The 26,319-nt window shown below is 40.1% G+C and overlaps 1 protein-coding gene across 1 annotated transcript in view; it reads left to right on the forward strand.

Annotated features, from left to right (window-relative positions):
• Positions 1–703: 703 nt before the first annotated feature.
• Positions 704–26,319, forward strand: part of nek8 (NIMA-related kinase 8) — a 76,069-nt gene continuing 50,453 nt past the window's right edge. The window contains exons 1-6 of the mRNA XM_063031808.1: positions 704–774; positions 14,248–14,453; positions 16,384–16,613; positions 23,024–23,155; positions 25,566–25,774; positions 25,964–26,043. Coding sequence (XP_062887878.1) covers positions 728–774; positions 14,248–14,453; positions 16,384–16,613; positions 23,024–23,155; positions 25,566–25,774; positions 25,964–26,043 — 904 coding nt within the window. The 5' untranslated portion in view covers positions 704–727. The remainder of the gene's footprint in view (positions 775–14,247; positions 14,454–16,383; positions 16,614–23,023; positions 23,156–25,565; positions 25,775–25,963; positions 26,044–26,319) is intronic.

Raw genomic sequence — 26,319 nt, forward strand, 5'->3', positions numbered from 1 at the left:
CTGATATATCGCTGAATCTTCATTTCCTGCCTCTTGTGGTCTTATTTCTCTATTTTGATCAGATCTTCTTTGGATGGAGAGATTAGGAGACACTTTGAAAGGCAGCAGACAACAGAACTGCCTCTCCCCACTATGCAGCATATTTTGATCGCAAGTGATTCTGCAAAAGCTGAAAATTATTCCGCTCCTTAGATCCTGTCTGATTTATTGAGTTCATCCAGCATCTTGTACGTGTAAAATGTTGTTGCACTTTTGGAAACAAAATCTAATAATGTCTGTATTAGATTTGCAATATAGCCCCTTGAACACTTGCAGTTCAACCTTAAAAAAAATCTACATACAACAAACAATCTGCTGCGGGAACTCAACGGGTCAAACATCATATGTAGAACGAAATAAATAGCGTTTGTTTCGGGTCGCAACTGCATCAGGACTGTCGACAAGAAGCGCCACAGATGCTATAAATTACACTATAGGATCTTCCACCAACCCCTGTTCCGCTTAACTGCACTTAAAGTGTATAGAAATAAGTTCTGCATTAACTCCAGCCCTCTTTGAGGATTGCATTGTGAATAGTGCATTGATAACGAGATGCGGTTACAGTGATTCAGCTGCCGACTGCTCTTATCCAGCGCTCCGAGCCGCGGCAACGCGAAACCAGTCAGAGAGACTTTTGAGCCTCGCCGGCGCCCCTACCGGAAGTTGTTGGAGCGCCTTGGAGACGACGATGGAGAAGTACCAGAAGATGAAGGTGGTGGGGCGGGGAGCGTTCGGGTGAGATGGAGCACCGTGAATCCTTAGTTTTATTTCTCCTCCCTCTAACCCATCCTATAGTCCCTCTCCTTGCCCCGGGGCATCCGGCCAATGGAGTTGGGTAGTGCTAACAACTGCTGCAGGTTTATCTTCATTGCGCCCCTCAGGGGTGCATCAGAAGAGAGAGAGAGAAAAAAAACAATCTATCTAGCAGTCTTTTACCTTCCAAGCTACTTTGCAGCTGGTAAAATGCTCACATCTTTTGAAGTGAGAACTGCAGCGCCAATCTATCCATAGGGCGATCCACAGAAGCTAACGTGAAGGTGACCACGTTGATCTTTTTAAGCAGTATTGACCGAGGGACAAGTATTGGCTGGCTGTAGTATCCTCTTCCCCCACACCTGTTATTTGAAATTGCTTTTTTGTGACTTGGGGATGGCCAGCTTTAAAGCTGGTATTTGATTGCACACGTTTGTCTTTAATATTTTAAGGGGTAATGCGCAAAATTAAGTAACTTCACACCCTTCATCTCATAATATGCATACGTAGTTGTCTGCTACTTGTTTCCTAATCATTTGGGCACAATTTTGGTTAAATGCTTTATTAGAAAGACTTAACATTTTGCAAAATAGTAGTCCCTTGCTTATTTTATTTATTCATATTCTGGGATGAACGCATTACTGGAAAGTTCCTTGCCCATTCCTAATTGCCTTTTAGAAGGTGTGGTGTGCCACTTTCTTGGGTGATACAGCCTTTGTGGTGCATATCCTTGTGTCTACAATGTTGTTGAGAGGAAAGTGCCAGGGTTTGATTGATAGTGCAATATAATGGATTCCAGTTAATTGGAACACATTGGGATCAGCCCAATGAAGTGGCTACCCTGATTAGCTGAAGTTTCATGAAAATAGTTAAAAGGTATAGAAAAGACAAACCACTGTTTAACCAAGTAACAATTTATATATTGAAATGAAATACAGAACAAATTAGAACACTACCAATACCTCTACAGTACTATAAATTGTTACCAAAGGATGAATTCATCCGTTGTGTTCTGATGACTGACTGTAAATGAACAAAATGAGTGCAGATGCCTTGTGCAGATAATGTATTGCCTTTATACAATGCTTTAGATGATTCATCCTCCAAATCGTTATTTTCATTCTAACCTTCAAGATACCTTAAGAATCTTGGTAATTCCTAACTTGTTGAAGTAGAGAAATTGTTTCATTTTCACTCCTGGCTGTTTCCAGCGTATTCAAGCCTGATTACTTGAAACCATAGTGAACAAAACGGTTCCAAATTGTCTTACTGCTTATTTCTTGTCAACTATCAGTGACAAAAATCACTGCTTTTTGAACACAAATGCATGTAACTGATGCTATTTAAAAAGTGGTCACCCTAAGCACGGTGTAGTTTTTAATAACCATGCAAGTGCGTGCTACTGGCGCTAGTTAGGAACCGTTCAGCAGCAGGGTCCTGCCCTAATTAATCAGCATGGTGTCCCAAACAAATGAAAGGAATCACAAGTTATTTTCTCAATAGTATTGTTCTTTGAGAGTTGTCCCAAATAAATGGTTGTCCCAATTAACTGATATCTCAATTAACTGGATTTCACTGTATTTCTGCTTAGAAGGGATCATGCAGTTGATGGTATTTCCTTAAATCTGCCGTTCTTGTGCTTCCTATTTGATAGTGATTGTGATTTTTGGGAGGTGTCTGGAATAGTACAGGCAAGTAACTGTAGCATATTTCCTTAAGGGTTTGCAATGCAGTCAGGATGGACTGTTATGGGGGAAATAAGTCTTCAGAGTGGTGAATGAGGTTTTAATCAAATAGATGCTTGGTCCTTCCATCTTAAATGCTGATGGAGTTTTACTCATTGAGGTAATGTAGAGTATTCCATCATGCTCTTGACTTGTGCTTTGTACATGGTGTAAAGGCTCTGGGCTGTAAGGAGGCGATCCACTTATTGCTACATATCAAGCCTCTGAGGTGCTGTGGTAATTTCATTGCGTAGTGCATGATGGCATACTCTACATTGCCTCAATGAGTAAAACTCCATCAGCATTTAAGATGGAAGGACCAAGCATCTATTTGACTGCATTGCAAACCCTTAAGGAAATAAGTGTGAAGTGCATTTTTGCCGAATGGTGACTCCCAGGATATTGATAGTGGGGGTTTCGGCAATATGAACGCAATTGAATATCAATGCTGGTTAGGTTCTCTCCTGTTGAAATTGGGGATTCTTTGGTATAAATGTTACTAGTTACATACCTAGATGTTGTTGAGTTATTGGGGGCAGCATGGTAGTGTAGTGATTAGCGTAACACTTTACAGCACCAGTAATCACCTATTGGGACTCAATTTCTACAGCCGTCTGTACATTCTCTCCATTACTGTGTTGGTGTCCTCCATGTCAAGTCAAGTCAATTTTATTGTCATTTAACAATATACATGTTTACCGTCAAACGAGATGTTTCTCCGAACCACTGTGTAAAGCACAGTAGTACACATCACTACTTATGAAAGGAAGTAAAATTACACATAAATAAGCAAAGTAAAGTGCATAAATTAAATATTGTAAGGTACAGAACAGACTAACCAGTGACACTTCGAATGCGATGCGGCCACGAGTTCGGAAGCCTCATGGCCTGAGGGAAGAAATTGGCTCCCATCCTGTCCATTCTTGTTTTTATGTATCAGAGTTTCCTGCCTGATGGTAGAAAGTCAAAGAGGATGCTGGATGGATGGGTGGGACCCTTAATAATACTAAGGGCCCTGTGTGTGCAGCGTTCCTGATTAGTGTCCCTCATGGATGGTAGGGAGACCACAATGATCTGTATATACGATACAGTGGCATGCTAAAGTTTGGGCACCCCGGTCAAAATTTCTGTTACTGCGAATAGCTAAGCGAGTAAAAGGTGACCTGATTTCCAAAAGGCATAAAGTTAAAGATGACACATTTCTTTGATATTTTAAGCAAGTTTGCTTTTTTATTTCCATCTTATACAGTTTCAAAATAAAAAAGGAAAAGGGCCTGAAGCAAAAGTTTGGGCACCCTGCCTGGTCAGTACTTACTGACATCCCCTTTGGCAAGTATCACAGCTTGTAAATGCTTTCTGTAGCCAGCTAAGAGTCTTTCAATTCTTGTTTGGGGGATTTTTGCCCATTCTTCCTTGCAAAAGGCTTCTAGTTCTGTGAGATTCCTGGGCCATCTTGCATGCACTGCTCTTTTGAGGTCTATCCACAGATTTTCGATGACATTTAGGTCGGGGGTCTGTGAGGACCATGGCAAAACCTTCAGCTTGTGCCTCTTGAGGTAGTCCATTGTAGATTTTGAGGTGTGTTTAGGATCATTGTCCTGTTGTAGAAGCCATCCTCTTTTCACCTTCAGCTTTTTACAGACGGTGTGATGTTTGCTTCCAGAATTTGCTGGTATTTAATTGAATTCATTTCTCCCTCTACCAGTGAAATGTTCCCCGTGCCACTGGATGCAACACAAGCCCAAAGCATGATCAATCCACCCCCGTGCTTAACAGTTGGAGAGGTGGAAATTCTGCACTTTTTCTTCTCCAAACATACCTTTGCTCATTGCAGCCAGAAAGTTCTATTTTAACTTCATCAGTCCACAGGACTTATTTCCAAAATGCATCAGGCTTGTTTAGATGTTCCTTTACAAACTTCTGACGCTGAATTTTGAGGTGAGGACGCAGGAAAGATTTTCTTCTGATGACTCTTCCATGAAGGTCATATTTGTACAGGTGCCGCTGCACAGTAGAACAGTGCACCACCACTCCAGAGTCTGCTAAATCTTCCTGAAGGTCTTTTGCAGTCAAATGGGGGTTTTGATTTGTCTTTCTATCAATCCTGCGAGCAGTTCTCTCAGAAAGTTTTCTTGGTCAACCCGACTTCAGCTTGACCTCCACCGTTCCTGTTAACTGCCATTTCTTAATTACATTACGAACTGAGGAAACGGCTACCTGAAAATGCTTTGCTATCTTCTTATAGGCTTCTCCTGCTTTGTGGGCATCATTTATTTTAATTTTCAGAGTGCTAGGCAGCTGCTTAGAGGAGCCCATGGCTGCTGATTGTTGGGACAAGGTTTGAGGAGTCAGTATTTATAAAGCTTTGAAATTTGCATCACCTGGCTTTTCCTAACGATGACTGTGAACAAGCCATAGCCCTATCAAGCTAATTAAGGTCTGAGACCTTGGTAAAAGTTATCTGAGAGCTCAAATCTCTTCAGGTGCCCAAACTTTTGCATGGTGCTTCTTTCCTTTTTTTCACTCTAAAATAGTACAAAACAAAAACAATACACTAATCTTGCTTATAATGTTGACAAGGATGTTTCATCTTTAACTTTATGACTTTTGGAGATCAGTTCATCTTCTACTCACTTAACTGTTCACAGTAACAGAAATTTTAACTGGGGTGCCCAGACTTTTGCATGCCACTGTATACGTGCTCCATTTCCTCCCAATTTCCAAAAGACATACGGGTCAGTAAGTTGTGGGCATGCTGTGTTGGTGCCAGAAGCATGGCGACACTTGCAGGCTGCACCCAGCACATCCTCGGACTGTGTTGGTCATTGACGCAAATGACCGATATATAAATTTTATGTGTGATAACTAAAGCTAACTTTAATAGACTTCATGTGGTAAGGAGTTTTGAATGCAATCACCCGTGGGTTTCGGAGCTCTGAACTAATGTTGATGGGTCATTGATTAATCAATTGACAAAAGTTTGGCTGTAAGCATGATCTCGAGCAACTCTGCAATAATGGCTTGGTCTGTGATTATGAGTTTTGAATGACCAGAACCTTTTCCCACTGTGCAAGATACAGCTCCAATAATTGGTGTCTTTCCTTCAAATGTACCAGATTTCAAATGTTGATTTGATGGCACAGAAGTAACACATACAAAATGCTGGTGGAACACATCAGGCCAGGCAGAATTTATGAAAATAAATAAACGCTGCTTTGGGCAGAGACCCTTCTTCAGGCATTGATGTCACAGACGTTGCTCTTGCTGAGGCCTGGAATCCAACTTTTTGTTCCATGTTTGAAGCAAGGCTGTGATAAAGTCTGGGGGCAAGTGGCCTTGACAAAACTTGAACTGGTCACTGGGTTATTGGTGTGTAAGTGTTGCTAGATTGCAGTGTCTGACAGTTTCAATCACTAACTGATGTTTGTGAGCATATTTGCCCTTTATTTAAAGTATAGGAAATATCTGACCAATTTTCCTCATCATCAAATAGTTGTCAGGTTTGGAATTGTACTAGAATGGCTTGGCTGTCCTAAGATTGGAGGACTGTCTATGTGTAAGTGGGTGGGTGGGTATTAGGGAGAAAAGGCGCTTGTTTTGCTGGCATTGTTGTCGCTTGTATTGTTCTGTGGAACATTGTGGACTTACTATGTTGGTACCTGAATGCATGGCAACACTTGCAGACTGCCTCCAGCACATCCTCGGAAACAGTGTATTTCACTGTATGTTTCGATGTACATGTAATGAATGATTAAATAAAACTACTCAGAGAGAACACTGAGTAGTTTTGGTTATTCTTCACTTTATTTGGAGGATTTTGTGGAGATAGCACTGGTGGCATCTTTCCAGTGCCATGAGTTGTCTGTATTAGATAGTCCTGGTATCGGAAGCATTTAAGAGGGCATAGAACAGTGATGCCTGATAGACCATGAGTCCTGCTCCAAGTTTGAGGTCTTAATCTTCACAATCCTCATTTGACCAAAGGCTGTGGTGGGGCTTTGAAAGCAGTGGTGAATTTCATCAGCAATATCTCCCTACAGTAGATGTGTCTCCAGAGATACAGGAAGGAGTCCATATTTTCTGTTGTCTTGTGTGAACCTTTGGTGTTGTAGGGAATAGAGAGCGGTGGGAGCAGAATGATAGAGAAATTTGACCTCATGTACATGTAATTCCAAGCCTATCTATTCGCTTACACAAGAAATTCTGCAGGTGCTGGAAATCCAAACAACTCATACACAGAATGCTGGAGGAACTCAGCAGGCCAGGCAGCATAAGACCCTTCTTCAGCCTGAAACGTCGACTGTTCATTCCTCTCCTTAGATGCTGCCTGACCTGTTGGGTTCCTCCAGCATTTTGTGTATGTGTTGCTATCTATTTGCTTGCTTCAGTGAAATGAATCAACAGTGGCTTGGAGTTCAGTATTTGAGCACACACAATTGCAAGTATGGCTTGATAATGAATGCAGCTTGAGTACAGACTCAGTTCAGGAGAGGAGCCACATCGGTTGAATAGTTTTCCCATTACTTCTTAAAATTAGGTCCATTTCCACAGCAAGTTCGTTGGAGGCAAGGTGCAACATAACAATGAAAAAGATCAGGAAAAGTATTGAGGCAAAGATGCAGCTTTCTTTGAATTTGTTTGTTTCTGAGATTAGCTCTGTTGTAGAGCCATTGGTTAATATCGTGGTTGTAGAGCAAATGTGAAATGGAGACAGATTTCTGTGGGCAACTAAATGAGAATCAGGTTCATTATCACTGTCTTACATGATGTGAAATTTGTTGTTTTGTGGCAGCAGTGCTGTGAAAGGACATAAAATTACTATAAATTACAAAATAAATAAGCAAAGCAAAGAAGGATATTGCACCATCTGTTGTGATTGGTGGCATCAAAGTTCCAGTGAGGTCAAAAAAAGTTATGTTAAATAGTTGGTGCTTCTACCAGTCAGACCTCTTCTCTACTGAAGCAGATCAAAATTACTACATATCTGAAGTCAAAGAATATATCCTCCTCTTCCCAGATGTGAATGATGAGGTTGTGAATTCATATCTGAAGCTCTTCACTGCCAGGTTTAAAGATTTTGATGGGATCACTATTTGATATATAGCCCTTGTTATTTTTGAGTTGGGATATGGCCTTTTACATTCCTTGTCAATCAGGAGTAGCAGCAAGACTGGTCCTAGTAGATTGTAGTAATCAATGACAGTGTCATAAATGCGGAGATCTTCAAAGTGTTTCTTCCAGCATACACTTTTGCCCTGAGTTCACCTCGTTCCTGACTGTTAGTGGAATGGAACCTTAAGTGTTTGTGCTGTGGGTGGCTTTTACAGTGCAGAAGAACCCATACATCATAGCTGTAAGTGGGTGGTGAGCCTTTCTATCCACCGTCTGTTTTTTAGGTCAGCACTGTCTTTGAGCAGCTTTAGAGCTGCTTCCTTTCCCTCAAGTGATAGAGCTTGCAGTTCCGGGACACCTTTATGCTTGAGGTTGATCACCTCCTCAGTCTGCACCCCAAATGTACATTGAAACATACAATGAAATGCATTGTTTGCATTAACAACAAGGATGTGCTGGGGGACAGCCTGCGAGTGTCGCCACACGTTCAGGTGCCAACATAGCATGCCCACGATGTTCCACAGAACAACACAAGCAGCAACAAAAACAGCAAGACAAGCCCCTTTCCTCCCTAATACCCACCCACTCACTCACACAGACAGGCCCCCAACCTTAGGACAGTCCGCCTCCAAGCTCTCAACCTCCAGTGGACGAGGACTCAACATCTTGGGCTTTGTTGGGAAGACCGTGTCATTCAGTATCTTCTTCAGGAGTCTGTGTCGAATGCTCTTTGAAGCTCTGACATTGGAAGAGATTACCAGGTGGTCAGAAGAAAATTCAAATCCTTGAAGAGATGTCATAACCACAGGGGAATATCTGCCCTGTGATTAGTCAAAATGAAAAAGGCGCTTAGAGGAAGATTAATGGAAAACTCAGGTCAATGCAGTGAGTACACCATGCACAACATGTTGGATTCTTTGAGAAGCCCTGTGTAAGCATTGGAAAGAATGTACTTCTTTACAAATTACCTGCTTGCCTGCTCCATCTGTGGTAGAGTCTGTAGTTCCCACATTGGCCTTATTAGCCACTTCAGAACTCAAAGCCAAAATTGTAAGTGAGTTATCCTTAATCCTAAAGTGGATTATCCATGGTCCCAAGGAACCACGTAAGACTGTTAGCTGGGATTTTGTCTGGTCCAATAGCTTTTGCTCTTTCTAGTGCTCTCAGCCCTTTTTTAATATCATGTGGACCGAATCAAAATGGCAGAAGACTAGCTTCTGACTGATGCATTGAAGTTTCAGTCCAGGTTTTTTGAGTTTGAGTCTCTTTGGGAAAAGCTAGTTACATTAAAAATAAATCTTAACATTACACTGGTTGTTCACATGTATTCACTATCATAAATGGTAGTCATCTGCTGTAATCTTAGCCTTCTTCATTGGAACCTGAGGTGGGAAGTATTCAAGCAGATTGAACATAAACAGCTGACAACAATTTTAGGACCTCTTCATATGTATGTGTATGGAAGTTTGAAGTTCACATTTATATGTAATAATGTTTATCATAACTTGGAGTTTGCAAATTTCTTGCAAAATCGGACATCATAACGGAGGCATTGACCTTGGCTTGGGTCAGTAGCAAAATTGAGAACTGGGTTTATGACTTCTCATCACAGCAGGAGGAGGAGTGGTTTAGAGTAGGATCATGACACTGAGAGGAAAAGTGGTACAGTATGCTGTTTGTGTGGAGTTTGCATATTCAGTTTGTGATGACATGAGTTTTCCCAGATGCTTTGGTCTTCCCCCATATCCTAAATGCATGCTGATTGCACGTTAATTAGCTGTGGAAGTATCCTGTAGTGCAGGTGGATGGTAGGGAATCAGAATTGATGGGCATGTGAGGAAGAATAGATAAATGAGGGAATGAGATGGTTGGGTATCTGAATGTAACAAAGTATTCTCCACATGCTTCTGTGAGTGCAATTCTAACAACACTTATGCTTGCACCTGCATAGATACAATAGGCAGGATGGCCTTGCTTTAAATCGGTAGAAAATAATGACAATATCAAAAAACCACAGGGTCATTAGCAACCCAATCGTGCAATATGAGAATCTATTTTCAAGTTGCCAACTTACAACAAGATTGATAGTTTGAGGGAAAATTCTCTTCAAAAATACGTTAGTTCTTGCTAAACTAGAACTTGCACCCCTAACTTAATCCCCTGGGTTTGAACATTAATTTCTTCCCTCTTCCTTTCCAGTTCTGATGAAGGGTCTCACCCAGAAATGTTGTCTTTTTATTCCTTTCCATATATGCTGCCTGACCTGCTGTTCCTCCAGCACTTTGTGTGTGTTGCTCAGGATTTGTAGCATCTACAGAATCTCGTGTTGAAGGAGTGCATTATGCATCCAGAGCGTCTCACAGAGCACACCAGAGTCATGAATTTGTTTTTGAAGTGCAGTCACCTTGTGACATAGGCAGATGCAGCAGTCAGTAGCAAGGTTACATAAACTGAGAAGATGATGGAGAAAAACTTTGATGGTAGTAAAAATTAGGAAATGCTGGAATTCAGCAACAAGTTCAAAATAAATTTATTATCAAAGTACATATGTGTCACCATTTACAACCCTGAGATTCTTTCTTTTTGTGGGCATACTCAATAAATCTAGTAACCATAATAGAGTCAATAAAAGATTGCACCCAAGCTAGTTTGCAAAACACAACAAACTCTGCAAATATAAAAGAAAAAAAGGAAATAATAATAATCAATAAATAAGCAACAAAGGTCGAGAGCACGAGATGAAGAGTCCTTGAAAGTGAGTCCATAGGTTGTGGGAACATCTCAGTGACGGGGCAAGTGAAGTTATCCCCTTTGGTTCAAGAGCCTGATGGTTGAGGGGTTATAACTGTTTCTGAACCTGGTGGGGTGGGTCCTGAGGCTTCTGTACCTCCTTCCTGTTGGCAGCAGCGAGAAGAGAGCATGGCCTGGATGGTGGGTGTTCTTCATGATTATGCTGCTTTCCTGCGACAGCATTCCATGTAGATGTGCTCAATGGTGGGGTGGGCTTTACCTGTGACGGACTGGGCTGTATCCAGTACTTTTTGTAGGATTTTTCATTCAAGGGCATTGGTGTTTCTATAACAGGCTGTGATGCACCTAGTCAATATACTCTCCACTACACATCTATAGAATTTTGTCTAAGTTTTAGATGTCATGCTGAATCTTCAGAAACTGCTCAGGAAGTAGAGGCCCTACCATGCTTTCTTCATAATTGCACTTACATGCTGGGCCTAGGACATGTCCTCTGAAATGGTAACACCAAGGAATTTAAAGTTGCTGACCCCCTCCACCTCTGATCCCCTGATGAGGACTGGCTCATGGAACTCCAGTTTCCTTCCCCTGTTACTTTGATGATCTTTGAAACAAGTCAGACAGCATCTGATTAGTGAGAAACCAAGTTTAGGTTTCAAGTTGTTGACCGTTCATCAGAATTTGAGAAAAATTAGAGGTAATACGAGTTTTACATACAGCAGAAAAGGGGAAGGGAAAGAGAAAGCTAAATCAGAAGGCCTGTGCTAGAGCAGACAGGTTTAACATGAGCTATGTGAACATAGAAGGTTAGAGAAGGACAAGTAAGGGAACAACAGATAACCACAGTGTAATTATCTGAAAGGCTGAGATACATTTAAACGACAGGGGACTCAAAACTCAGGGTCACTTTTCCAGTGTGAACGGAGGTGCTTAGCAGAGCAAAGCTAATTTCAGTTGGCTTGCCCACTGAAAGGTGTGCAGGTAAATTGCTACTTCATGCAGAAGGAATACTTAGGACACTGAACAGTAGGAGGGAGAGTGTGAAAGGTCAAGTGTTACAGTTCCTGTGGATTCCTGGGAAAATGCCATGGGTGAAGGCATGAGTATTTGTGAAGTTGGAAGAACTGTGGTGAACTTGGAGGGGCAAACTATTTGGAATGCTGAATGGGAAAAGAAGATTTATTGAAGGTATGTAAATTATATTGAAGAACGTTGAATTTGAAGGTTGTTTGGAAGGAAACTGATGGGACAGAGGTTAATGAGAGAAATGTATCGAACCATTAAGATGGGCAAAAAGCACATGGAAGACTGGAACTACGGTTTGTGCAGTGAAAAAAGTGAACTTGAGTGATTTAGTTGGATCTTGTGTTATGATCATACACTGTGATGATTAACAACAGACAAAAGGTATAATGAATGAGATGCATTATTCACTCAGATGGGTATACCTAACATTAGGTCATCCTAATTACTTTTTGACTGTTGGTGGAGGTTCTGCATTCTTGACACAATACAATCCTTGTAAGGAACGCACTGTTAGGTAGAAAGTTCCAGAATATTGATGCAACCATATGGAAGAAGTAAAAGTATATTGCCTAGTCAGGATGGTATTTTAGCTGGAATCCATTGTGTATGGTGTTACACCCTTATGATTGTCGGTCTTTTCATTGAGCACTCTTGAGATTCTGAAGATGCTGGAAGTCTTAATGCAGATAAAATGCTGGAGGAACTCAGCAAGTCAGGCAGTATCTATGGAGGGGAATAAAAGGTGGTAGAAGTTGTTTATTTGTAGGCATGCTTAAGACAATGGCGTATTGCTGGTGGAAGGTTCGGAATAAGGAGTTGATAATCAAGTGAGTTGCAATGTCTTGGATTGTGCCAAGCTTATGTGTTCGTGGAGGTGGACTTACAGAGGCATGTAGAGAGCCCCATTACACTTTAAAGACGTTGGAAAGGTTTCATGGATCTGGAGATAAATCCGAATTTCTGCTGTCCTTTTACAACCACGGTAGTTGTGTTCTAGCCTCAGCTGGTTTATGGACAATGGTAACTCTGAATTTAACAGGAAAGGGAATCTGAGGGTGATAAGGATGAACAATATCTGGGGAAAGTGGTTAGAATTTGTCTTGTTCACGGTGCTCATTGGCTGCATTTGTGTGGTGTGAATGTTCGTTTGCCAATTATCAGCCCATGTCTGAGTACTCTTGTGACTTTGCTGCACACAGACGTATACTGTAGTCTGTTGGTGTGAACCTTGTTGATGTAACTTAGGCTCCTTGTGCAAATAAGTTGCTTTCAGTATGACCAGAGGTGGCCCACATTAGAGTCACCTTGCTGCTGTTGCTTCACCTTCTCCTCCTCCACCTTCTCATGCCGAGTCTGCATATTCAAGAGCTGTGTCCCAAGTAGCACTTTGTCCCAACTAATTAGCGTCTCACTGGAGTATATTGTGGTCAGTCACCTCCAGGTCAGTCTTGACATCTGAATTATTGTTTCAACATCTCTGTTTTGGTTTCTGCAGTATATCTTGAGGCTGCATGGCTTCCAGCTGCTACAATGTAAACAGGTTGTATGGACATTCTGGGAGCCTTCCATTGATCATGAGCATTTTTTGGTGACAGCACGCTCTCTGCTTTTCTTTAGGTGCTGAGTAGCATCATTCACCTGAGCAACCTGACAGCTTGTATTAACATTTTTGAAAGGTGGTGCCTTTAAAAGCACACACTTCCCTCAGTACTGTACTCATGTGTCAGTCTAAATTATGAGCTCAAGTCTACAGAGACATTTGAACAAATAACTTTCTGTCTTAATGGCAAGAGTGCTGCTGCAGTGCCAAGGTTACTTTTAACAAAATGTCATTCCCGAGGAATTTTAGAAGTGATATGCTTTTTCAGTCACGTTTACCTCAGATAGCCATTGGCTGGAGACTGGAAGTGAGAGAGATGCTATGCTCGGCATTTCTCCATTATTCCCGATCACTTTCTATGATGTTTATTTTTTCCAGAATCAGTTTTAGAACCGGTATAATTTTTTATTGCCTTTCCTACATGAACATTTAAAGAAAATTTGTTCTTGTGATATTGGCAATGCACTAACGTGACCATAGTAATTCGCTCACCTCTGAATGTGCTATCATTATAGCTGAATGTGGAATTGCTGCAAAGGTGACATCCAATAATCGAACTATCAATATTGCGAGTGCAGAATGAGCTGCCTGCAGAAGTGGTGAATGTGAATTCAATTGCATTATTTAAGTGAAGTTTGGATAAAAATATGGACAGGCTGGGTATGAAGGGCTATACTGCAGGTGGGAGTCGATGGGACTAGATAGAATAACATTTCAGCATGGAGTGGATGAGCCATAAGGCTGTGGTGCTCTGTGGCTCTATTACAGTTAATTCAATTGCTATTGTATCATTTCATTGGTAATAGTGAAACATGGAAATGCTATTCCATCATTCCATTGGCAATACTGAAATGTGGAGCTAAACTCAGTAAAGTGACCAGAAATATTCTCTTTCCCTAATTTGTATTACTGTAAGATTGATTATGATACTATTAAATGTGAGAGCTCATTGATTGATTGACTTATTGACTACCAAGCTGAGCACTGTGAATTTTGCAAACAAAAATTGTAACTAATTCCATTTTTGAAAGGAAGTCTAACAATTCTTATTAGATTGTTTTCTGATGTTTTAGTGCATACAATAAGCTGTTAGAAGCAGAATTAGTACTGAAATTGATGTCCACCAAACCAGTTCATGAAATTAAAAGATCTGCCATTTTTTTCCCTATTGTATTGTATGGGAGGTCCAAGTATGTTTTACATTTATTTCTTTGCACATTGTCCATTTATATTTCCTGCCAGTATTGTCCATTTGTGTCTACGGAAAGCTGATCAAAAGCTAGTGATCCTGAAACAGATCCCTGTGGAGCAGATGACTAAAGATGAGAGGCTAGCTGCTCAGAATGAATGCCAAGTACTTAAACTCCTCAATCACCCAAATATAATTGAGTACTATGAAAACTTCCTGGAGGACAAAGCTCTGATGATAGCGATGGAGTATGCACCAGGTATGTATAAGGATTAATAGGGTAAAGCAAAATTTTAGTGGTATTTTTCAAATAGCTACACTATCATTTATTTAGATTGATTTCCACGTGATTTCAAATAGCTGGCTGACAATCACGGTGTAGGATTACACACAAATAATGATAATGATAATGATGACTCCATCATCAAGGACTCTCACCATCCAGGCCATGGTCTCTTCTTGTTACTGCCATCAGGCAGGAGGTACAGGAGCCTTAGGTCCCACATCAGCAGGTTCAGGAACAGATCAATTATAACCATCAGGCTCCAGAACTAGCATGGATAACTTTAATGCTACAACGACTCCACACCTATGGATTGTTTGTCTGTCTGCCTGTCTTGCACATTGGTTGTTTGTCAGTCTGTCTGTCTAGTTTTTCATTTATTCTATTATATTTTTTCTACTGTGAATGGCTGCAAGATAATGAATCTCAAGGTAGTATATGGTGACATGTATGTACGTTGAGAGTAAATGTAGTTTGATCTTTGAACTTTGAATCTGCTACAACAGGAATGAACCATTTAGTCCCTTCTACTTCCTCTAACTGATCCATAGCCGAAGTCTGTGTACCTGCCCTGGTTTGATTAATAACTTTGCCCAGCAAGTTGATGGTTTTAATTGACCAGTGCCATCCCTTTACAAACCCTTTACCTGCAGTCTCATCAGCTTAGGGGAAATTCCACTTCCCAATTTGTGTCTATGTTCCTAAGTCACTTGATGCATTATGTAAGCCGTGGTTTAGGGCTGGCGTTCCTAACCTTTTTTATGCCATGGACCAATACCACTAAGTAAGGGGTCTGTGGACCTCAAGTTGGGAAATCCTGGTTTAGAGTTATGTCCTATAAACTCTGGATTCTTCTCTGTGGATAGGCAGGGATGTATTGAGCTAGCTTAGATGATTTCAGAAAAACAAGAAAGATTACAAAAGTTTCATAGTCATTTAACAGAAGCACTGAATAGTTCTTGTTTTGAAAACAAACTGCCTTCTGTGGGCAATTGTTTTATTTGTTTTTGGTGCACCTTTCAGTATGCAAAACCAATTCTGATAGAGTATTCTTCTCATCAATTTTCTATCTCTGTCTTCCTTGAAACCACAGGTTCATAGCCCTTCTACCACCTTGACACTTTCTGAGTGGTGTTGATATTTGGTAGGGTTTCCAACTGCGAAAGGCATAACAGTTACACCTGAGCCTGTCCAAGCAGCATGCACTACAGTACTAAGATCTATTGTATTGCTTCAGTCTGTGGTACTCATTCTGAAACTTGATCTACTTTCTTTGATAGCCCATAAGAGCCCATGGTTCTCCTTTGCAATATATAAACTTTTTCAAACTGCGGAGCCTGGATGTCTTTGTCAGCACGGAATCAAATGTTGGATTCAAGGATTCCTAGTCTGGATTCCCTGATGTGGTAAAGGTTGGACAGGATAGTGATGTAAAAAATACACATGGAATGATTTATTGTTCAGTTATCTTATTGAATTAGACATTGATTTAAAAATTGATTTTGAAAAGGAGGATGATTGTGGTTTTAAACCAACAGATATTCTGTCTAGGTGATCAGCTCAAGGTTATTCAGGGTGTTCTGAACTTGCTTATTAATGTACTTGCAACTAAATTAGAGCCAAATCTTGTAATTACGTGCTTTAAATTCTTGGGAAGAATAAATTTCATTCTACTTCAGTTTTAAACATTAATTATAAGGTTCTGATCAATTTTCATCTATGGTGAGATTAAATACACTGGTTGAAATATAACTGCACCATACTGAAGTTCTTTTTTTACCATTAGTAGCCATTCTGGTTCACAGGTTCCACAAAGATATTCCATGGTGTTGATGAGCTCTGAGATAATACAGAATATCTTTTGCTATTACTACTGTATTCATTCACTTTCAACCTTTTATTTCAGGAGGTACCCTGGCTGAATACATCCAGAAGCGTAACTCTTTGTTGGATGAGGAAACCATCATGCTCTTCTTTGCACAGATCCTTCTGGCCCTTCATCATGTGCACAATAAACTTATCCTGCACCGAGATCTGAAAACACAAAATATCCTGCTTGATAAATACCAAATGATAGTGAAGATTGGTGATTTTGGTATCTCGAAGATCTTGAGCAGCAAAAGTAAAGCCTACACTGTAAGATCATCTTTCTGGAAACCTTCACTGGGGTTGTCAATAGCAGCCTGTACTTATTAAGCCCCTGTAACGTAAGAAATGGAGGAGGTTGCTCAATAAGAAAATAAGATGGAAATCAGAGTAACATCCACTGCTGTCTGTAAGGAGTTTGTATGTTCTCCCTGTGACCATGTGGGTTTCCTCTGGGTGCTCCAGTTTCCTCCCGCAGTCCAAAGACGTACCAGTTGGTATGTTAATTGGTCATTGTGAATTGTCCCGTGATTAGGCTAGGATTAAATAGGGTGGGTTGCTGAGCGGCAGCTCGAAGGGCCAGAAGGGCCTATTCCGCGCAGTATCCCAATAAATAAATAAAATGCTGGAGGAACTCAGCAGATTGGGCAGCATCTACGGAGAGGAATAAAGATTCAATACTTTCGGCTGAGACCCTTCATCAGGACCTCAATGAAGGGTCTGGATTTCCAGCATCTGTAGAATCTCTTGTGTTTAAAATAGAAAGCAGTTTTAACACGCAAAGTCCTGGAGGAGCTCACTAGATCATGGAACACCTGTGGAGGGAAAAAGATAGTGTACATTTCAGTTGAGACCCTTCATTTAGTTCAGATGGCTGTAATGTTTACTGTCCACTTCCTTTCATGGATGCTGCCTGGCCCTCTGACTTCCTCTGGCACTTTGGGTGTTGTTCCAGATTCCAGCATCAGCAGTCTCTGATATCTAGCTGTTGGAAATTAATTGGTAGGGGAGGTGAAGGAAATGAATCTAAGAGAGGATTATTGGTTAACAAGAGGAAGAAGTTTGGGCCAGATGAGCCCAGAAGTTTATACAGTAAGTTTTGGAACGGAGACTGCACATATAAAAGCACAGAGGGCCGTGCTTTTGGCATGTCATATAGGGCTGATGGAGGTTTCAGTGGAGGGGAAATTAGGAATATTGAGGTTATTTGTAAAGGTAAAGATGAAGGTTAGCTTTATTCGTCACATGTGCATCAATGCATGCAGTGAAAAACCTTTTGTATTTGACAGCCTGCATGTGAGTATGTAAGTGACGGTGAGGACTTAAAAGTTACTGTTACTTAAAAGCAACTGGAGGACAGGAAAACATGAGTGAAGGTGAGTATAAGATAGAATACAAGTGTTCAATAGCATTAGCAATATAGTGCCCTTAGCATTGTTGATGATCCCTCCCCTCTGTCCAACAAATTTTTTGACCCTCTACCATCAGGCAAGAGGTGCCATAGCATGAGGACAAGAACTGTTAGAATGGGAAACAGCTTCTTCCCCCAGGCCATAAGACTACTGAACTCCCTGTCATCACCCAGGTCTCATCACACATGAAGCGCCATTAGCGTTATACTGTTTACTTTTTAACTTCAGTGTAAATGCACCTTATTATTTGTTAATTTATTGGCACTAATATTAGTTTGAGTTCTATGTATATGTTGTGCATATGTTTCCTCCTCCAGAGGAGCTTTATTTCGTTTGGCCATAAACAAGTGTAGGGTTCAGTGACAATAAACTGAACGTCAAGTTGAAGAGCTTTATGTTTATTGGTTGGGTGCAGAGCACTGGTTTACTGATGAACCTCAAGATAAATAAACTGGAATCCTACACCCAAGCTTGCTTGTTATGTTTTTTAAAAGGTGCTGCTTTCTAAGTAACTAATTGTTGAGATCAAGTCCTCTGAAAAGGTGACTGAGAATTCTATATTCTAGTCATTGAAAGTTTTTTTTCAAGCCACTATAGACCCATAAGACCATAAAACATAGGAGCAGAATTAGGCCATATGGCCCATCAAGTCTGCTCCGCCATTCAATCATGGCTGGTCATTTTTTTCCCCTCCTTTAGCCTCACTCCCCAGCCTTTCCTTGTAACCCTTGATGTTGTGGCCAATCAAGAACCAATCAATCTCTGCCTTGAATTCAGCTAATGACCTTCCTCCACAGCTGCCTGTGGTAACAAATTTCACAAATTCACTACCCTCTGGCTAAAGAAATTTCTTCGCACCTGTGTTTTAAATGGATGCCCCTCTATCCTGAGGCTGCGCCCTCCTGTCCTAGACTCTCCCACCATAGGAAACATCCTTTCCACATCTACTCTGTTTAGACCTTTCAACATTCGAAAGGTTTCAATGAGACCCTGCTCAGATTCCAGCGAGTACAGGCCCAGAGCCATCAAACATTCCTCATTTGATAACTCTTTCATTCCCAGAATCATCCTTGTGAACCTTCTCCAATGCCAGTACGTCTTTTCTTCGATAAGGAGCCCAAACCTGTTCACAATACTCAAGATGAGGCCTCACCAATGCCTTATAAAGCCTATGCACCAAATCCATGCTCTTATGTTCTAGGCTTCTTGAAATGAATGCTAAATCATTGATACACAGCATAAGAAGAAGCAGTCCCAACACCGAGCCCTGTAACTTTCATATAATACCATGAGCTCTTAACTTGGTAACAATCTCATGTGTGGCATCTTGTCAAAGGCCTCCTGAAAATCCAAATATGCAACATCTATTGCATCCCTTTTATCTATAATCTTGTAATCTCCTCAAAGAATTCCAACAGATTCATCAGGCAAGATTTTCCTTTAAGGAAACCATGCTGACTTCATTCTGTCTTGTCCTGTGTCACCAAATACTCAATAACCTCATCCTGATCAATTGACTCCAACATCTTCTCAACCACTGAGGTCAGGCTAACTGGTCTATAATTTCCTTTCTGCTGCCTCCCTCCTTTCTTAAAGAATGGGGTGACATTTGCAATTTTAAAGTCCTCCGGAACCATACCAGAGTCCAATGATTCTTGAAAGATCATTACTAATGCCTCTACAATCTACCGCTACCTCTTTCAGAACCCTAGGGCGCAGTTCATCTGGTCTGGGTGACTTACGCACCTTTAGGTCTTCCAGCTTTTTGAGCACCTTCTCCCTTGTAACTGCACTTACTTCTCTTCTGTCACACCCTTCAACATCTGACACACTGCTAGTGTCTTCGACAGTGAAGACTGATGCAAAATACTCACTTGGTTCGTCTGTCATCTCCTTGAACCCTGTTAGTATTTCTCTGGCCTCATTTTTGAGCGGTCCTATATCCACTCACCTCTTTTTTTATGTACTTAAAGAAGCTTTTTTCTATCCACCTTGAAGTTGTTTGCTAGCTTGCTTTCATATTTCATCTTTTCCCTCCTAATGATTCTTTTAGTCACTTTCTGTAGATTTTTTAAAACTTCCCAATCCTCTATCTTCCTGCTAATTTTTGCTTTGTTGTATGCACTCTCTTTTGCTTTTACTTCCCTTCTCAGTGTGGTTATATTATTTTGCCATTTGAATATTTCTTTGTTTTTGGAATGCATCTATCCTGCACCTTCCTCATTTTCTCCAGAAATTCAAGCCGTTGCTTCTCTGCTGTCATCCCTGTCAGCATCTCCTTTCAATTTACTTTGACCAACTCCTCTCCCATACCACTGTATTTTCCTATACTCCACTGAATTACTGCTAGGTCAGAATTTACTTTCTCCCTATCAAATTCCAAGTTGAACTCTGTGATCACAGTCTCCCAAGGGTTCCTTTGCCTTAAGCTCCGTAATTGCCTCTTTTTCATTACATACCACCCAATCCAGTATAGCTGATCCCCCTAGGAGGCTCAATGACCAGCTGCTCTAAAAAAGCAAACTCATAGGCATTCAACAAATTCGCTCCCTTGAGATCCATTACCAACCTGATTTTCACAATTCTACATACCATGTTAAAATCTCCCATGACTCTCGTATCATTGTCCTTTGACACACCTTTTCTATCTCCCATTGTAATCTGTAGTACACATCCCAGCTACTGTTTGGAAGCTTGTATATAACTGCCATCAGGGTCCTTTTGTCCTTGCAGTTTCTTAACTCAACCCACAAAGACTCAACATCTTCCGATCCTATGTCACATCTTTCTAATGATTTGATGCCATTCTTTACCAGCAGAGCTATCCCACCCCTCTGCGTACCTTCCTATCCCTCTGATACAATGTATAACCTTGGACATTCAGCTCCTAACTACAACCATCCTCAACCACGATGGCCACAACATCATACTTGACAATTTGTAAAAATGCAACAAGATCATCCACCTTATTTCTTATACTCTGTGCACTGAGATATAGCACTTTGAGTACTGTATTTGCTACCCTTTTTGATTCTGCATCCCTAATGCATTAATAATCATCCTGCTGGCTGCAATTTTGTACTATTACCTGCCTGCCCTTCCTGACAGTCTGACTGCACTTTTCTTTTTTAACCGTCCTGCCTATCCTATACTTCTGTGTAACTATTTTAGATATATGCTCTTGTTTGATTTTACTTCACTGAGGTGCTTTGCTTTGCATTTGAATTGCTCTCAGGTAGCCACTGCTGATAACTGAGTTCTTAGGAAGAAGGTTTCCAATCATTGTTTGGATCTATAGAAATCCTTATCTAGGTCAGGTGTCTTCTCGGACAAGTTTAAACATTGAACACATTTGTAAACAGCCTTATATGCAGCATCCTTGATATTTTCTTTGATTGTTAACTCAGTTTCTGACTGTAGTGGATTCCTGTTGATTGGTACACATTGGGACACATACATTTTGGTCCAATTAAGTGATAGTCCCAATTACTTGAAGTTTCTTGGAAATAGTTAAAAAGGTATTAAAGAAAAAAAACTATTATTTAACAGAGTAACAAATTATGTAATTAAATGAAATACAGAACAAGTTAGAACACTATCAATACTATTACAGTACTATAACACTGTGTATTTGTTCCTAACAATTATCAATGGAAGTGTATGCTGCCGCATTCTTTTGGTTGTAAATGAACAAAATCAATGCAACTAGTGTAGCTAATGGACTGCCTTCATATAATGCTTTTGATGATTATATCCTCTAAGTCTTCATTTTCATTGTAACATCCAAGATGATTGTCAATACTTTCAAATTCTTCGTAGTTCCTAACTTGCTGAAGTAGTGAAATCATTTCATTTTCACTCCCGGCTGTATCTGACATCTCCAAGCCTGAATACTTGAAACCTCAGTGAGCAAAACCATTCTGAATTGTCTTACTGCTTATTTCTTGTCAACTATCAGTGACAAAAATCACTGCTTTCTGAAGACAAGCACATGCAACATAGCTATTTAAAAACTGTTTGCTCAAAGCACAGTGTAGTGTCTTAAAGTACACGTGCCTGACACTATTTAGAAACTGGTAACAGTATCCCACCCCAAATAATTTGCATAGTGTCCTAAATAAGTGAGAGGAATCCTGGCTATTTTCTTGATTATTTTTTTTGTTCTTTAAGAGTTGTCCCAAATAAGCAGCTGCCCTGATTAACTGTTGGCCCAATTAACCGGAATCCACTGTACCACAATCTGGGCAAAAATCTTGCATTGTAAATGTCTAAGTTAGTAATTTAACTGAATTGAAACCATTTTATTCTCAATTGAGCAGCATTTTGGACTGTCAAGCAAAAAGATTTTTGATAGTCCTGCTCCAGAAGTTTCAGTCAATCACTGAAACCATTGGCAATTTAGAAGGAATAGCTTGTGAATCAGGGACCTTTCTAAATCTAACACTTTTTTAAACTATGAGAAGAGCTGTATTGATAATTAAGAATTGATAATTAAGAAGAATACTAGCTATTTTAAGCATTTATATCGCTTTAATTGAGCTGTCAGTTGCTTGGTGCTTTATTTGGTTTGCCGCTAATATTGATGTTGCTAAATTCTGCTCCCTGTTGTGTAGTAACAGCTCTGTAGATCCATCTTTATCTGGCTGTGTGACTCTTTTGATCTCCACTAAAACAGATTCAACGTCATATGGGCTGGCAGCCTGTTTCTGGAATCTGAATTATACAATTTTAAAACAGCTTTACAGTATTTCCCAATATGTGTATTTGAAAAATCTTCGCAGTTTTTCAGTAGATTTTTTCCACAAAAGGATATCATAGTTGGGATATTAAATTGGCATGTTTTTAGTTAAAGTGTGAGCAGGTTGACAGATTCTTGATGCAAGGGCATCATAAGTTCTGGGGAGAAGGCAGGAGAATGGGGTTGAGGAATAATAAATAGGCCATGATGGAACAGTGGATCACACTTGATGGGCCAAATAGTCTAATATTTAATAACTCCTATATCTAATCGTTCTATGGTTTTATACACCACAAAAAATGATAGAATTATCCATTCTACAGAATCAGGCAGTCGTGGATCTTATGTTAACTATTATCAAGCTGAATTGTTCAATATGCAGTTGTAATTGCTTTGCAATCAGACCACTGCCTTTAACTGATGCCACATTCCCAGATTCAGTAAAATTCAGAAGCTGCCATTATTTTGTTCTACTTTTCTGTTTAACTTAGAAATGTTGACTTGAATGAGCCAGTTTTGTTGTTTTATAGGTGGTGGGAACACCATGTTACATCTCGCCAGAGCTGTGTGAAGGAAAGCCATACAATCAGAAGAGTGACATCTGGGCACTGGGCTGCGTTTTATATGAACTGGCCAGTTTGAAAAGAGCCTTTGAAGCTGCTGTAAGAAACCAAAGTGTTTGATTAACAGAAAAATTACTATAAATATTTCACTGTACAATTATGCATTTAATTACTCTGTCCAATCCCTCTACTAATAAGTGATCCTTGCTTGGTATGAGACAAATTGTGTTTATTATCATGCTAGTGGGGGATGATGATGAATTTTCTTTGGCACATAACCTAATCATTGATTAAAATGTCTAAGTCATGATCAATTGAATAATATGAATATTTTAAAGTGATGTCCTTATCACATATCTTTGCTGTTGTAGACGTATATATGAACCCTACAGGAAATAGAACAAAACAGCATTAAACCTATGGTAAAATTTTCCACAAAACAACTGATTTTTTAAAGTAGAATCTGACATCGAACTGTGGGGTCCTCTTTACTTGAATAGAAATGATTACATTACTTGTATTAGGTATCAGTGGGAGGATGGATTAAGTGCTCTTCTAACTATTCTTAAAAGATATGTATAAGATAATAATATCTTATTTGCGAAAGAATAGATGAATAATTTATTGCATGGAGGCTGGAAACATCACAATATTTACCAATTTTGAATTACTAGTTGATTATTAATGTTTAATTGAGAATCAAGTCACATTTGCTAAAGAATCAGTGTAGTTAATCCAGCCATTCTAAGATGTTGTATATTAAATTCACAGTAGCACTATACAGGGATACCACTGTTGATAGACACCATAGAGGAGAGTGCTTTGATGGAAACTATAAATTGGCAGACAGTTGAAATTTGATCTTGTGGTACCCTAGCTACAGAGCACCTCCAGGTGAGGTAACACTTAACCTGTGAGTCTACAAGGGTCGCCTATTGTGTCCAGTGTTCCCGATGCGGCCTTCTCTTTACGTTGATGAGTCCTGTTGTAAATTGTGGGACTGCTTCGTTCAGCACCTCAGCACTACTTGCCACAAACCAGACTTCCCGGTGGCCAAACATTTTAATTCTGATTCTCATTCCCTTTCTGATGTATCGATCCATAGCCTTCTCTTGTGCCAAGATGAGGCTACCTTCAGGGTGGAGGGTATTCCGTCTGGGTACCCTCCAACCCAGTGGCATGAATATTGATTTCTCCTTCTGGTGAATAAAAGTCCCCCCCCCCCACCATATCCTATTCTGACCTTTTGCTTCTTCTCACCTGCCTATTACTTCTCCCTAGGCCCTCTCCCCCTCCTTTTCTCCTATTGTCCACACTCCTCTCCTATCAGATATTTGCTCTCCAACCCTTGACTTTTCCCACCCACCTGGCTTTACCTATCACCTTCTAGTCAGCCTCTTTCTCCTCTCCCCACCTTCTAATTCAGGCATCTCATCCCTTCCCTCTCAGTCCTGATGAAGAGTCTTGGCCTGAAACGTTGACTGTTTACTCTTTTCCATAGATACTGCCTGACCTGCTGAGTTCCTCCAGCATTTTGTGTGTGTGGCTTTGGATTTCCAGGGTCTGCGGATATTTTCATGTTTGGGAGTAAAAAGAAACCATATTTACTTAAGCTGCAGTTGAAACAACAGAAGAGCTATGTGCTAACTCGATTCTTATGCAAGATATCCTGTGAAAATGTTGCTGGGTGACTGGGCATGTGACAGGACTATGTATGCTGAAGGTTTCTACATTTTTTGAAAATTCATTGTTTATGTGAAGAAGGTGAAGCAGTAGTGGTCAGATACATCTGTTGTGACAGAGCCAGTGCTGGTTTAAGGCTCTTTTGGAGAAAGCTTGAATAGAAAACTTTTAACATGTCAAGAGTCTGAAAATGCATAGAGAGTGATAAAGATTTTATATTCAACTTTTGAGTGGTGATTTTGAAAATACTTTTTATGCTATAAGATTGATTAATAAGTTTCTGAATAATATATGTGAGGTCTGAAAGACATCTATACAATGAGCTTGACCAGAAAATGGCTGAGAGCATATTGGTTACTGTAGTTGTATTCAATTTATATTACTGATAGTTATAGCATTGCATTTATAAGCCGAGTATGTTAACAGAAGGAAATGGAGAATAGTTATTTCCCTGTAAAAATCAGATAATGGTCTTTTAACTTATCACTGTGATGAAGTACTGGTGAAAAGTAATTTTTATTCCAAGGTTTTTTTTTCAAGTAGAGGTCTTTTAACTTATCACTGTGATGAAGTACCAGTGAAATGTAGTTTTTATTCCATGGTGCTTCTTCAACGGAAAGGTTGATAAGCTGATAAAACAAGAACCACAGACTGCCACTTTACCATCTTCATCATATTATTTCACAAAAGCTGCTGTGATTGCTTGAATCTAACTGTTAGATGGAAGGTACTTCATTCTGTACTGAAAGTGTTATTAAATTGAAAGGCTTCAGTTGACAAGTACATATACCTTTTTTCAGTTCATAAATCTTGATTGTCTTTTTAGAACCTCCCAGCCCTTGTGCTGAAGATTATGAGTGGGACGTTTGCACCAATATCTGACCAGTACAGCCCTGAGCTGCGCCAGTTGATTTTAAGTATGTTGAGCCTTGATCCTTCCAAGCGCCCCCAGCTCAATGAGATAATGGCTCAGCCGATTTGCATCCGGGCTCTGCTGAACCTTTACACCGACATTGGCAGTGTCAAAATGCGGAGGTCAGTGGTATGGATTAATTTACCACCTGAACATGTTTATATTCATTATTTCACTTGACATCGCTTTCCAAATTTAAAATATAAAGTTTTATTTGAATATTGAATACGTAAACTTAAAATTTCATTTTGTTTTCGGGAGATGTAAATGATTACATGGAAATTAACATAGGCTCCAATCTACTTTTACAGAATTGAAAAGCCATTATCAGCAGTAGCACCTACTTCTGGCAGGCGGACAGGTGGGAGGGTTAACAGTGCTCGGTCAAGAGGTAAGGAGAAGCCTAGAAATGGTGATGAAACTTCTACTTGAAGTTAGTGATGAGTATATACACTTGTATCAGGGCAATTTATTTAACTAGACTTCTTATTTCTTCTTGGGATGTGGGGATTTATTGGTCATCCTTAATTGCCCTCAAGGAACTGAGCTACCCATAGTGAAACATTTTCAGTTGAATAGCTTGCTAAAGCACTTGAGAAACTTGAGCCAGAATCACAGTAGATAAAGGCAATTAGCGTAGTAATAAATAGATTAAAGAGAAGCAACA

The sequence above is a fragment of the Mobula hypostoma genome, chromosome 23 (assembly GCF_963921235.1).
Source record: "Mobula hypostoma chromosome 23, sMobHyp1.1, whole genome shotgun sequence".
NCBI lineage: Eukaryota > Metazoa > Chordata > Chondrichthyes > Myliobatiformes > Myliobatidae > Mobula > Mobula hypostoma.